Source organism: Numida meleagris, chromosome 1 (genome assembly GCF_002078875.1).
Source record: "Numida meleagris isolate 19003 breed g44 Domestic line chromosome 1, NumMel1.0, whole genome shotgun sequence".
NCBI lineage: Eukaryota > Metazoa > Chordata > Aves > Galliformes > Numididae > Numida > Numida meleagris.
Genome location: NC_034409.1, coordinates 137,633,238 through 137,645,745, shown reverse-complemented (window position 1 = coordinate 137,645,745; position 12,508 = coordinate 137,633,238). Strand labels below are relative to the sequence as shown.

At 50.6% G+C, this 12,508-nt stretch overlaps 1 protein-coding gene across 1 annotated transcript in view; it reads right to left on the bottom strand.

Annotated features, from left to right (window-relative positions):
• SOX1 (SRY-box 1) overlaps window positions 1-305 on the bottom strand; it is a 2,098-nt gene extending 1,793 nt beyond the window's left edge. The window contains exon 1 of the mRNA XM_021401839.1: window positions 7-305. Coding sequence (XP_021257514.1) covers window positions 7-305 — 299 coding nt within the window. The remainder of the gene's footprint in view (window positions 1-6) is intronic.

Below are 12,508 nucleotides of genomic sequence, written 5' to 3'. Positions count from 1 at the left end.
GCTGACGTCCGACGGGGCGCGCTGCGCCGAGCCGCGCCGGCGGGGAAAGGTGGCGGGAGGCGGGGGCGCGGGTGTAGCCACGCCCCTCCGACGGCGCACGCGGGCCCGGGGTGTCCCCGCTGTGCCCGGGGCTGCCCCGTGGCCGTCCCGGGGTACGAGACCCGACGGGAGGGGGCTCCCCGCGTCCACACGGCCGGCCTGCGGCTTGGTGGAGCTCTCCCCGACGGGCAGAGTCCCGCAAGAGCGGGAGGCGGCCGTCGGGCGCAAGGTCCTGGGGGAGCTAAAGGTAGCGAGGTCGCCGTCATAAATATATTAAATTAGAGATTGAAGATGTCATCCCGCAGAGGCTGCGGAGGGCCGGAGGGACGCCCTGTCGGGGGTCGAGCAGCGGGCAGGGGGTGGTGGGGCCGGAGCGGGCGGCCCGGAGCGGGCGGCGATCGCCGTCTGCTGGCGACCACCGCGTGTCCCTCGCCCTCCGCCTCGACCCGAGAGCAGGGGTCCGCCAGCCCCAGCGGTTTTGTTGTCTCTGCGCTGCTCGCCGGATGAAAGCGTTTGGAGAAGCTCTGGAGCTTTCGAGTAGGGGCTCACCCTGTGCACGGTACTCACACATATAATTCAAATTTCACAGCTGACCTGCTCTGAAAACCTCAATCAGCTTCTAATTGAAGGGAAAACAAAATATTGCTTCCCTACAGCAGAGCTAACGATTTAATCATTATATCAGACATTATAGCTTTTAATTAGGCTAATGCTGATACTGTATGGAAAGAGATAATTCAACGCAGTTCTCTATCGGGGAAAACGGGGCCTCATATTTTCGTTGCGCCTAAAGGAACGCCAACGATCTCCGCACGTCGGATGCGCTCCGCGCTCCGAGGCCGTCCCGAGCCGTGCCCGGAGGATGCCCGGGCGGTGCCCTCTGCCGGGAGCGGGGCCCTCTGGTTCCCCCTACCCCGCGGGGACACCTCGGAGCGGGCTCCCATCCTCGGCCCGGTGCGAGCTTGGAGAAAGCGGAGCCGGAGCCGAGCGAAGTTTTGCAGCGGGAGCATTTTGTCAAATGTTTGTTTGCGCTCCGCGTTAGCTCCACTTCCTGCACAATATCCTCCTGAAAGCGAAATATTCCGTATTGTGATCCAACCTCGTCTTATTTTGTCAGTAATTACAGCAAAATGAGACGGGTCATTGATAACATCCCAGTGACACAACCCCTGTAATTAACAGCCTGAATACACCTTTGTGCGCCGCGCAGGAGTTGTAATTTTGAAGTCTGCTCGGGTTGATTTTCTTTTTTTATTTGCGTTAAGGCGCACGCACGGGGATGTGCGCTGGGCAGAGGTTGGCATCGGCCTCTGTAGGGCCTGGGGCTGCGTCCTGGGGGCGGCCAGAGCGGGGCTGGGTGCGGGCGGCTGAACCCAGAGCCCCGAATATTATTACGACATATAATAATTATACATATAACAGAATATAGGATAATTATATACTATATGTTATTGTATATTGTATTACATAATAGTAATAACAATAATAAAATGTTTGGCCAAGAATTTACTCGACAGCGTAAGGAAAATATTTTGAAAATAGAGTTTCCAACTGGCAAGCTTCTAAGGGAAAACCAAGAAGTACGGAGAGCCCCGGGACGCTGTCGGGTTCCCCATGTGGCAGCGCGCAGCTCCGCTTGGCCCCGTAGCGCGGATCCCGGAAGCCCGGGGCGCACCCACAGCGCAGCGCGGCCGCGCCCGGGGCAGCGCCTGCAAAGAGCCATAGAGGGGACAGTTCTGGCTCGCGTCCTCCCGTTGCAAAGCGCCTTTCGGGGCACGTCGGGATGAATTTGTGTAAAAAAGAAATGAGTAAATGAGGAAAGAAAGAAATGAAATCGTATCTCTCTCTCTCTCTCTCTCTCTTTTTTTTTTTTTCCCCTTGCAGGCCATCCTGTTATTGCAAATGAGATGAGCTACACGGGCTGCCACGCAAATGTGACATGAGGCTCGCAGGAGAGCGAAGCATCATCCACTCCAATCTCTCCTTTCATCGGAACGTCCCCCAGAAATTACATCTTCTCCTCCTTTAATACACTTCGCAATGAGATTAAAACATCACCTTGACACCGTTTCCGACCTTTTCGGTCGCATCCAGTGCTGACTCCAGAAAACAGCAAACGGGGAGAACTGGGAACATCTCAATAACCCCGGGCTGCTCCTCTGGAAGCCGAGAGTGCCCGGAGGACATGAGTGATCCTCTTGCTCCATCCAGCGCAGCGCTGCGGCCATGGGAAGCGTGAAACGAACCCCGGGCGGGCAGAGGAGAAAAGCCCATTCCCTTCCCAGCGGCAGCACTGGGCTGCTGGACCGGGCCAGGCCGGGCCGTGGGGTTCAGGGAAAGTGATGTTCACAGCGGGGTTTTTCACGAGCTCACCGTCTGCTACCTCTCGTCACCTGCACACGGTCGCTGCGAGGTGGGACAGTAACACCATCGCCGATAACGGCAGCCAAGGGAATTCTCGCAGCGCTGTCACCGCTGCCCCACGCGCTGCTGGCGATGTGCTCAGGGCATAGCCTGTTCCCAGAGCGTCCCGCTTAGGGCACACCGCGATGCTAACCCGGGGCAGCCCACGCGCTCCGCAAAGCCGCTTAGAGGGGATCCCCCGGCCCCGACGCTGTCTGTCCTCTGGGCTCGGTGGGAGAGCACCGAGCGGGCGGCTCTGCGGTCTGGGGACAGTTCGCACCCCCCCCCGTCCGCCCCTCCGCACACACACGCACGCACCCGCGCACCCCTTAACAAAGAGTCTTTCAAAGCGCAACCTTTGATGGCAGTCCACGGGAATCAATGCGATAAAACGGGTTTTTAATGGGTTAATTGACTGGAGCCGCTATCGTGTTTTAACACCTGTTTCTGGAAAGAGATGCAGCCAAAAGCCGTCCCCGCCCTGATCGATAGGTGCGCAGCCCCGCTCCGCTGCCTGTTGATCGACCCCGAACGCCACCGGGAAACTAAAGAGAAAAAACCCGGCTCGTCTTCATGCAACCCCACACGGGACGCGGGCGCACCCCGGGTCGGGCAGGGCGCAGCCCCACTCGCACCTCCCCAGCCGCGACGCCTTCAGCCGCGACACCACCGCCACTGCCATCGCCATGGGGCACCGCACCGGGGTTCCCCGCTCCCTGGGAGGATGGAGCTGCATTGCTGAGAGCCCCTCCGCGTGCTCGCTCCGAGGGGCACTTGTGTAACAGCGCGGTGCGCTCTGCCCATTGATTCCCCTGTTTGGCAGCGCCCGTCGGTCAGCCGCGGCGACGTTGACGCTTTGCCCCAGACACCTTTGGCACCGCTCGGAACTAGCCCCGCCGCCCCCGGCCCGGCCGCGTCCCCCCGCCCCGAGCCCCGGAGGAGGGGGGCACCGCCGCCCCATGTCACCGCCGATTGCAGTGATGCCGGAGGCTCTTCCCTCCCCGCGGCGAAGGGAGCTCGGAAGCCCTCCCCTCGCCGCCTCCCCCTCCTTCCACCCTTCCCAAGAAGGGGCGAAGACCCCCTCAAAAGTTAGAGGCACACTTACAGTTGCTCTTCCAGCTCCAGCCTCCTCCCAACAGCACATCTCAAAGGGCAGCTTTATTATTATTATTTCTACTACTTTTAATCTTTCCCCCTTCTCTCACGCCTTCCCCCGGCCCAGCCGAGGCCGTGGGGCTGGGCATTGCTCTCCGTTCTCCCTCAGCTCCCGGGCGGCCGCGGTGCCCCGCGGCACACGCACAACCCCCGGCAGCGCTCTCCCTCTCCCTCTCTCTCCTCCGCACACACGCACACACACAGACACTGTGCACAGGAGAGGGGGAGAGAGGGAGACGGAGAGAGGGAGGATAAAATGAAATTTATTATTGATAGCAAAGACTTTACAGACAATTTCTAGTTATTGTTTCTCTCCGGAGAGAAAAGGAAAAAAAAAAAAAAAGGAAAAGGGAAAAAAAAAAAGAAAGAGAGGGGCTTTTCTCCCCACCCCGACATAATGGAACGCTTTTGTGTGGCACGGAACAATACCAAACAAGTATTCTAATAAATAGCCACTTTTTTGTTCTGCGCCGGCGGTGAATGGAACTGAGCAGTTGGTTCGGGAGCAGCTGGAGCCGGGGGGGGGGAGCGCCGCTGCCTCCCCTCTGTCTTCCCTCTCCCCGCACCTCCCTCTCCCCTTCCCCTCCCTCCCCGGGGGAGAGATGCTCGCGCAGAGGAAGGGGGAAGAGCCCCCCAGGTGCCGCTCCATGCACCTGTCCCCCCCGGTCCTGCCCTCCCGTCCCCCCCGTGCAGAACCTCCTTCGAGGAAAATAAAGTTGGGTTTTGCCTCGGGATGCCTCTTTGTCAGCCCCCCCGCTTCTCTTCCCGTACCTCTCCCTTCCCAGAGAGCGCCGCCGGTGTGCCCCCCCCCCCCCGGGGGGCCCCGCGGGGGGCCCCCCCCCCCCCCCCATTACTATTTCCCGGTCCCTTTCTATCAGCGTGACAACCGCTGGGGGAAAGGCAGTCGGGAGCGGTGATTAAAATGGACACAAATCCGCTAAAGACTTCCAGGTAAAGCTGCGGGCAAAGCCCCGCGCCGGGCCGGGAGAGGGAGGAGGGAGGGAGGGGCGGGGGGGCCGGGAGGGGCCGGACCTGACCCCTCTGTGCCGGGAAACGGGGTGGGATGGGGCTGCCCCCGCCCCGCGGAAGGGGAGCGGGGCGCTGCGGGAGGACGGCGGAGAGCCGCCGGGGGGTGGTCGTTCTGTTAGCGGGGGTGCTCGTAGCTAACAGATAGATAGGGAAACAGGGTGATAAATAGATAGAGAAATAGGTCGATAAGTAAATAAATAGAAAAATAGATAAACGGGTAGGCAGCTAAATAGAAAAATAAATTCATGTATAGGTAGGTAACTGGATAAAATAAATGAATAAATAGAAGCATCCGCTCCCCGCTCGTTTGACAGCTACAGCCCTATGTGGCTCTGCCAAAGCCCCGGAAAAAAAGCCCCCGAGGTTTCCGACTTCTCCATGGCCGCTCCCCTCCCCCCCCCTCCCCCACTCCGCTGCTCTGAGAGCCCGCAATGAGACGCGGTTCTCTTCCGACCTGCAGCCACGGGCGGGTGGAGGTGCAGGGGGACGGGGGACGGGGGTGTGCTGAGCCCCAGAACCCGACCCCGCACCAAGTCCCCCCGCCGGGTTTCGAGCCAGTTTGGCTCTTCCCTTCCTTTTTTTTTCTTTTTTTTTTCTTTTTTTTTCCCCCTCCATCTTTTAAGTGGGGTTTGCTCTCACTTCAATCACGCCGGCGCTAATTAGCCGCGCTATGAAGGAACGCCGCTCGCTATTATCGGGGCCGCGCAGGCGGGGGAAGGACCCTTCCGTGGGTCCCCGGCAGCGCAGCGCCGCTCTGCCCTTTTCTATGGAAAAACAGCAACACCGGGGAGAGCGGCTCGAAAACTTCGCCCGATACCTTACATGCTAAATAACGGCGAGAATGGCGACGGCGTTACAGAACGCTTTCAAACCCTGCAAATATTTGAATGGGGCTTTTGAGAGCAGCTGTCAGTCAGCGGGGCTGTGACAGGCTGCCACAATGCTGTCAGCGCGTCGTGGGTGTTCGGCTCCGCGCGGAGCGCTCCGGCAAACAGATGTCAAACCTCATCTCCCATCAATGGGGGTGCGGGACGGAGTTCTAACCCGCACAGAGGGCTTCAGAACGCCGTGCCGGTGTGCGGAGACGCTGACAGTCTCCCGCGTGGGTTTGTTGGTTAAAGGAGGGTCGTTTCGAAATGTGACCTCCAAGTGATGCTGAATCTTCCTTCATTTCCCACAGTGGTGCAAGGAAAATCGAAATGAAGGGCTCGTTGCCGTATGCACTGAAATAAACAGGCGCTTCGTTTCCAAATGGGGAGCGCTTGAAGGAAGGAAGGAAGGAAGGAAGGAAGGAAGGAAGGAGGGAGGGAAGAGGGTTTCTCAGGGTCCGGCTTTGCAGGGAGCCGAGCAAGAGAAGGCACGGTGAAAGGGGAGAACCGCCCGCACAGTGAGAAGCTACTGCAGGGGCACTTGCGGATGTGTGCCCGCAGCCGAAGCCCGGCCGGTGGCAAAGGAACATCGGGAGAAAAAATCCGCGTCGAGGTTAATTTCGTCCGAAGTTACGATTCGAATCAGGAGCTGCTCGGCTCGCTGGGCTCACGTTCCCGACATTTGTCTCCTCATCGAGATGTGGTTTTCCCCTCTGCTCCAAGGGGTGTCCCCGACAAATGCCCTTTGAGCGTTTCAAAGTGTCATAACTACTGACACCCCAAATTCGTTCGTTGCCTCAGAGGGCTACAACGAAGCAGGGAGAGGAAAAATGGGAATTCCTCGCACGATTCCTTGTAGGGATGGCATCCGATTCCCCGGGATGCGGCTGCACCTACAGTATCGGTTTGGAAGTGAAAGTTGCCGCTTCCTAAACAAGTCGGCACGGGGGGGTTTAAATGATACATATTTAAACGAAGCATCTTTGGAATTGTTCGTATTCAGAATTAACCGTGGTTTAAGCACACACGGAGCTGATTTTCGTGTCGGGAACGCGAGGTCTGCACGTTCCTCGCCGGCGCTAAACGAGTGGAGGAATGCACCCGGAGTGGGTATTGATCACACGCAGCGAGTGCTGCCTGCTGCCTTTAAGCCCCATTTCATCTGAATTCTCCCACCTTCCAACTAATAATAAAAACAACAATAAAGCCCCCCAAACCAAACCCTAAAGCTCTGCTGTTTGATTACCGCGTTTTCCCCTTTGCAGCTCTGTGGCGGCGTTCGAAACCTCATTATTTTGGCGGACCTGCAGCGAATATCCGGGACGTGGCCGGCTGCGGGACCGCGGTGCGGGGCTGCGGGGCTCGGGGCACCCCAGGGCCTCAGCGGGCACGGGGCTCGGGGAGAGCCTAGAGACGCCCATCCACCCCCCGTCCCATCGAGAGAACCCGTAGTCGGGCTCCGTGCCGGTTCGACTGTTTCGGAAGCCAAGTGCAGCCGCAGCGCGGTGTGAAACCATCCCGGCTCCGCGGCTGTTCCCTGGGTCCGGCGTGGAGCCGTCTTGCCTCAATTCCCTCAGGCAGAAAAATGCCTGCAGCTATTATCCAGCCCATCTGCCGGAAAAGAAAGGCTACGGCAAAGCCGTGACCCTTATTTTCAAGCGGCAAACTGACCAACGAATCTCGAATAAATATTTCTTGAAGCTGCTCCTCGATAGATAACAAAAATCTCCAGTTGTTCTCCCACCTAAATATGGGCATGCCGGTGTCAGTGCTTTTTTACCGGTACACTGTACGAGTGCTTCACTGATTTGCAACACAGACACAGCTGCCACGATACGCTTCCAAAGCTCAGAAGTCAAAATGGAACTGATCTTGGACCAACAGGTTTTCTCTTAATACAACTGCAGCGGTTGTATTAAGTCTGGCAACGAAGTCCAGTGACTATCCTAAAATTGCTCTTAAATGCAGATGTCCTCTCCGACTGCACTGTCATCAGAAATCCTGGCACTCCACTTGTATTTATTCCTGTACTTCAAACATTAATATCAGTACGTTTCTGGGGAGGGGAAACACTATGGCACAAATTTGAATGATAGATCTGGAAATTGACTCTAAAATAATATGGGAAATGTAAATGAAGACGAAGATGGTTATACCATTTAAAAATTAAATGGGGCTCGTGCTGTAGAACCGAAAAACAAAGACGGTTAAGTTTGTGTCTTCCATTGGATGACACAGGATCTCATTCCTGTGACTCTGCTGCAACTATGCCTGATCTGCACTGAAGCAAAATCAGTGAAGGCACTGGGTCTCTAACTTGAAGGCCACAGACAATAAAAATCAACAGGTGAAATCTAATGGTATCGCTTTACAGAACTCAGTGTTCAGAGTTTGCACAGATTTTCTCATCTGAATTCATTTTAGAGCAGCACATAGTCATCTGATTGTTCTCTCTCTCTTTTTTTCCTTGCATCTTAGGTTTGTCCCCTTTCTCTACATATGCTCTCAAGCCTGAATCACACTGTTCAGGTGCACAATGCACCTTGTACGACCAAGCTGCAGATTCAATTTTTAAGTGGCTTGTGAGTAGAAAATATGGAGTGGGGATCAGGCCATCATAGAATCATAGAATCATAGAATAATTAAGATTAGAAAAGACCACTGTGATCATCTAGTCCAACCATCAACCCATCCCACTGCAACGTGATCCAGTCCTTTAAGGAAATCATTGAATTTGAAGCTAGTGCTGTAAAATGGAGCTTAATCCAACATCAGGCTTTGGGGCTTATCAGAGAGGTTGGTAAAACTCCTTACTGACAAATGAAGCATTTGGACACTTGGTCATCTCTGTCACCCATGGGTCCACTAGGACATGCTACAGCTTTAAGAAGTCAGTTTTTGTCTGGGCATCCAAGTACATGAACCAAAAAGTTTCACTTTTACTGTCATGGCAAAAATATTTGCCCATATTTTATATGCATTTACCTTTATTTATTTGTATTTCTTGGGGGAGACGACAGCATGTCATCCATTTGATGCCCTTGCTGTATATGCAAATAGAGCACATGTATTTCCAGTTCTATTAAATTTATAGATGTTTCAGTGCTGCAGAAGTGAATGTCATCACAATGATACGACTGCAGTGAGATCGTACTGAGGCAGTGACTGCTGTGAGGCTATTTGAACCTTTGAGCTCTTCTTCCAGCAAAGAGGACTAACTTTTGCTGGGCACCACAGCTGTAGCATCTGAACTGCCCTGATTCACCCAGTGGGAGAAACTGCCTCTCTGTTACATTAGGTCCAGCTGTGTTGTCAATTTGTTTCCTCAAGCTTCACTCATGTGCTCTGATGCTCCGATTGCTCCCACTGCAGAGATGCTGGTCTTGTTATTGAGGTGGATGTTTTGTTTCCTTTGTGAAGAAACCTGGAGGTGATGGTTTGCTCCTGAGCCCTCTCTTTGCAGGCAACACGGACACGAGACAATCTGAACTAGGAGCTGTGGACTCATTCGTTTCTGCATACCATAAAAACAGCACATGCACATTGAATCAACTGAATGTTACCAATGACTAAGAAACAGCCTGAGGTTTTTGGCTAAGGGCTTTAGACTTCAGTGTTTGTAGGGATCCAGGATATCTAGAGACAAAACTCTTGCTGAAAATAACGGAAGTTGTGCATCTAAATCCTTGGATTTAGGTCTTCCCAAGCTGAAGATTTGAGACATCTGGTTTAAACTCCTTGAACATTTGCTGAACCATGGATGCTCCAGGCAACACAATACCCAGGAATGCCACTGAGGAAATACAAGTATAAACTTGCTATTTCTTTAAAGAAGAGACAGAGAGATAACAAATATGCTAAGCTTTTTTTTTTTTTTTCATTACTGTCTACCACTACTACACTAACTGAGATGGGAAAGTGGGAAATAATGTTCAGAATATCTGAGAAATGCTGCCTAGCTTGAAAGTATCTCTGCTGTGGATGTGATGACTGTCTAATGGGGTTGTGGTTGCTGGGAATTCACACACTGATTTTATGGAGAGATAAAAGAGTGGAGTTTATATGGAATAAACCCCTTTGAATAAAACAATCTGCATAAATGCTTTAAGAAAGCCTATAATTATGATAAAAATGTTGCTCAGAGTTAAAATTATGAAGCAATCAAAATTTATAAACAGTCACTCATTGACTTTTAATCATACTTTCTCATATACAAACTGTAGAAAACATATAGTAGCAATATGTAACAATGCACATTTATTTTCAGTAATTTAGGGTCTTATCCCATATTGTTTAGACAGACAAAGCTTGGCTTGTCAAGCTCTGTAGGACTACCCTTAAATGTCAAAAAACACATGGAGGCCACTAGCTTTGTATACATACACTCAGCTGAAGCCTTATCCCCTAACAGCTGAACACCCCGGATCAGCACTGTGTACACTTTGAGCTAGGCCCAAAGCTTTCTGTGGTCATATTCCCATCAGTAGCTTTTGTATCAGGACCTCTTCTCCATCTGCTTTCTCTGAAGGTACTTGCTCAGTGTAATGTGGGATGCGACCCACATCTCCCCTGAAATTCGCTTGTAGACATTGCTCTTCATTTGTAACTCATTAATGAGAATGGTTGAATTATATGCATCATGTAGGACTTGGATGGCAAGAGATATTCAAAGGAAGGAATATTTGTAGTAGGAACCTTGCCAGCTTGAATGGTAGCCTACCATATTTATAGACTCCATTGTTTCCTCTCAGCTGAACTAGCTGAACTCATTCAGGATGCATTCTGATATGTGCTCTGCAGATCTCTGTGTCATGAGAAATGCCACCACCAACCGGTCAAATTAATGAAATATGTTCTTCAAACATATATATGTATATGTTTATTAAATCATGCATTGCTAGATTCCTTTCTGAAACATAATAGCTTGCAAAATCTTGGACCTAAATTCCTATAAAATAAGATATATTGAATTCAGTAACAGAGCCCTTATTGATAGGTTAATTGTTCAACTCTCCTTAATTATCAAAATAACTTTTTCTGTTAAAACATCAATTCAAATACCACTTTTGGGTAGCCATATTAATAAGGAAAAAGGCACTGACTTTCTCATGGAGGACCAAATAATGTCCATAAATGCATTATCTCAATGATCGCAAGAGGGGAGACCCTTGCATGACTTCATATTGATTCCATTTATTTTCAGGACCTTGGGATCTTGTCCGCATCTCCCTGACCAAAGGCCTGAACCAAAAGTCTCAGTCAGGGTAGGAGGCAAGGAGGACTGGAGGAATTTCCTTCTGCAGACTGTGGGGTAGGATCTAGGAGATGCTCATCCTTTTAGTTTGTGGAGCAAAATCACTATTTTACAGCTCTTAGAAATAAATGGTGCTATATTTTGTATCAGTTCTACATGCTTGAATATGAAGCATGTTTTGGGATTGAGAAAGAGAAACCTTCAGAGAGTTTTTCTTCTTTTTACAGCCCATTTTTCTCATTTGGGGGTATGACTACAGAAGAACTGGGTAGAAATTATCTCTGTGATTAATACAACACTCCATTTAATAGACTTCTCTGCTATGAACTCTCTATATTTAGCAGTCTATAATCAGTGAATATAAATATAAAACCTCACCTTGTATCTATACATGAGCCTAAAAATGTAGCTGTGTTTCCCACAACAGCTGAGATAGATGAGTGTGTCGTGAGTAGTCTGTGTAGGATGGAGGGCAAAAACACTCCAACAAAATCTAAACAAACCTAAGGCATGAACCCAAGCATTCCATATGCTTTCATCAAAATTATACCAGAAATTGAGAGCATGAACTACCTAACTAGGCCTCTGTCTGTTTTACAAACCACAACGTTTGATTAAAAAAGTCTAGATCGTAATTGCAAATTCAAATTTCTTCCCCATTCTTACATCAACATTTGTGTTTTTCTCCTAACATTTCCCACATGTTAATGCAGCAGCTTCCTAGCCCTCTTGTTATGTATTGCATTCAGTGTAACAGTTTAGCAAATTCTCCAATTGTGTTGGTGTTCGCTTTCTCAGACATGGAGAGCAATTTGATGTGTCCTTTTAATGAGTCATTTTCATGCAAGGAGGAAAACAGTGGTTGGGGAAGTTATTAAAGCTTTCTACTCATTGATTTTAAGACTCACTACTAATTTATGTTGCTTAAAACCCAGCTCATTTTGTTTTCTTCTAAATCTGAAGTTTGAAGAACTCCAACTTCCTTCTTTGCAGGGGCTGCAGTTTTATGACTGACTGCCACAGAACTGTTACAGTGAAATCCAAGATATTGTTTTGAAGTTTTTAGTACTTGAGTTGCTAGTGATAACTGTCCAACAGGAAGAGAATGCAAAGCCGCCCATGGATGTCAAGTCAGGTTACAAGTCCAAAGGGAACAGAAGCTGTTCTCTTCATTTGTGGGAGACATTGTGTCTAGCTGCAATGGTGTTGATACAAATGCCACTTTTTTTTTTTTTTTAAAGCTGTCTTCTGCTGATGATTTCGATAATGTGTGTAATGAACTCATCTTGGTTGGATGCTGAGACGGACAAAGGGTGGTATGTCTGAGAAAACTAATTGCAATGCATAGATTCTTTAGAGGAATAAGGAACTCGGGGCCCAAAACAATACGATAAGAACAGATCGGCAAGGTCTCCTATGCTGGCCACTGAAGTCCCTCCAGTAGTCCTAATATCCCTGTCTGTGCTTACATGTGTTTTTGCACCAGTTTCTTCGGTGGTTTCATTTCTCCAATAAGGCTCAGAGAGACAGAACATACTGAGCATACAAACAGTAATAAAGTAGTACTCAACTTTCTTGTTGGAGTGGATCACATGAACTGTAGGGCATAGGTGTGCTCTCTGAGGCCTTTTTTTCTGGAGAAACAACTCAGACATGCCCTAACTCCACACTGGGGGCAGACAAAGTGCTCACCATCTTGTCCCAGTGTTCAGGTTTTCACCAGGTGCACCAGAAAAAAAACCTGTGGAACTTAGGCCAG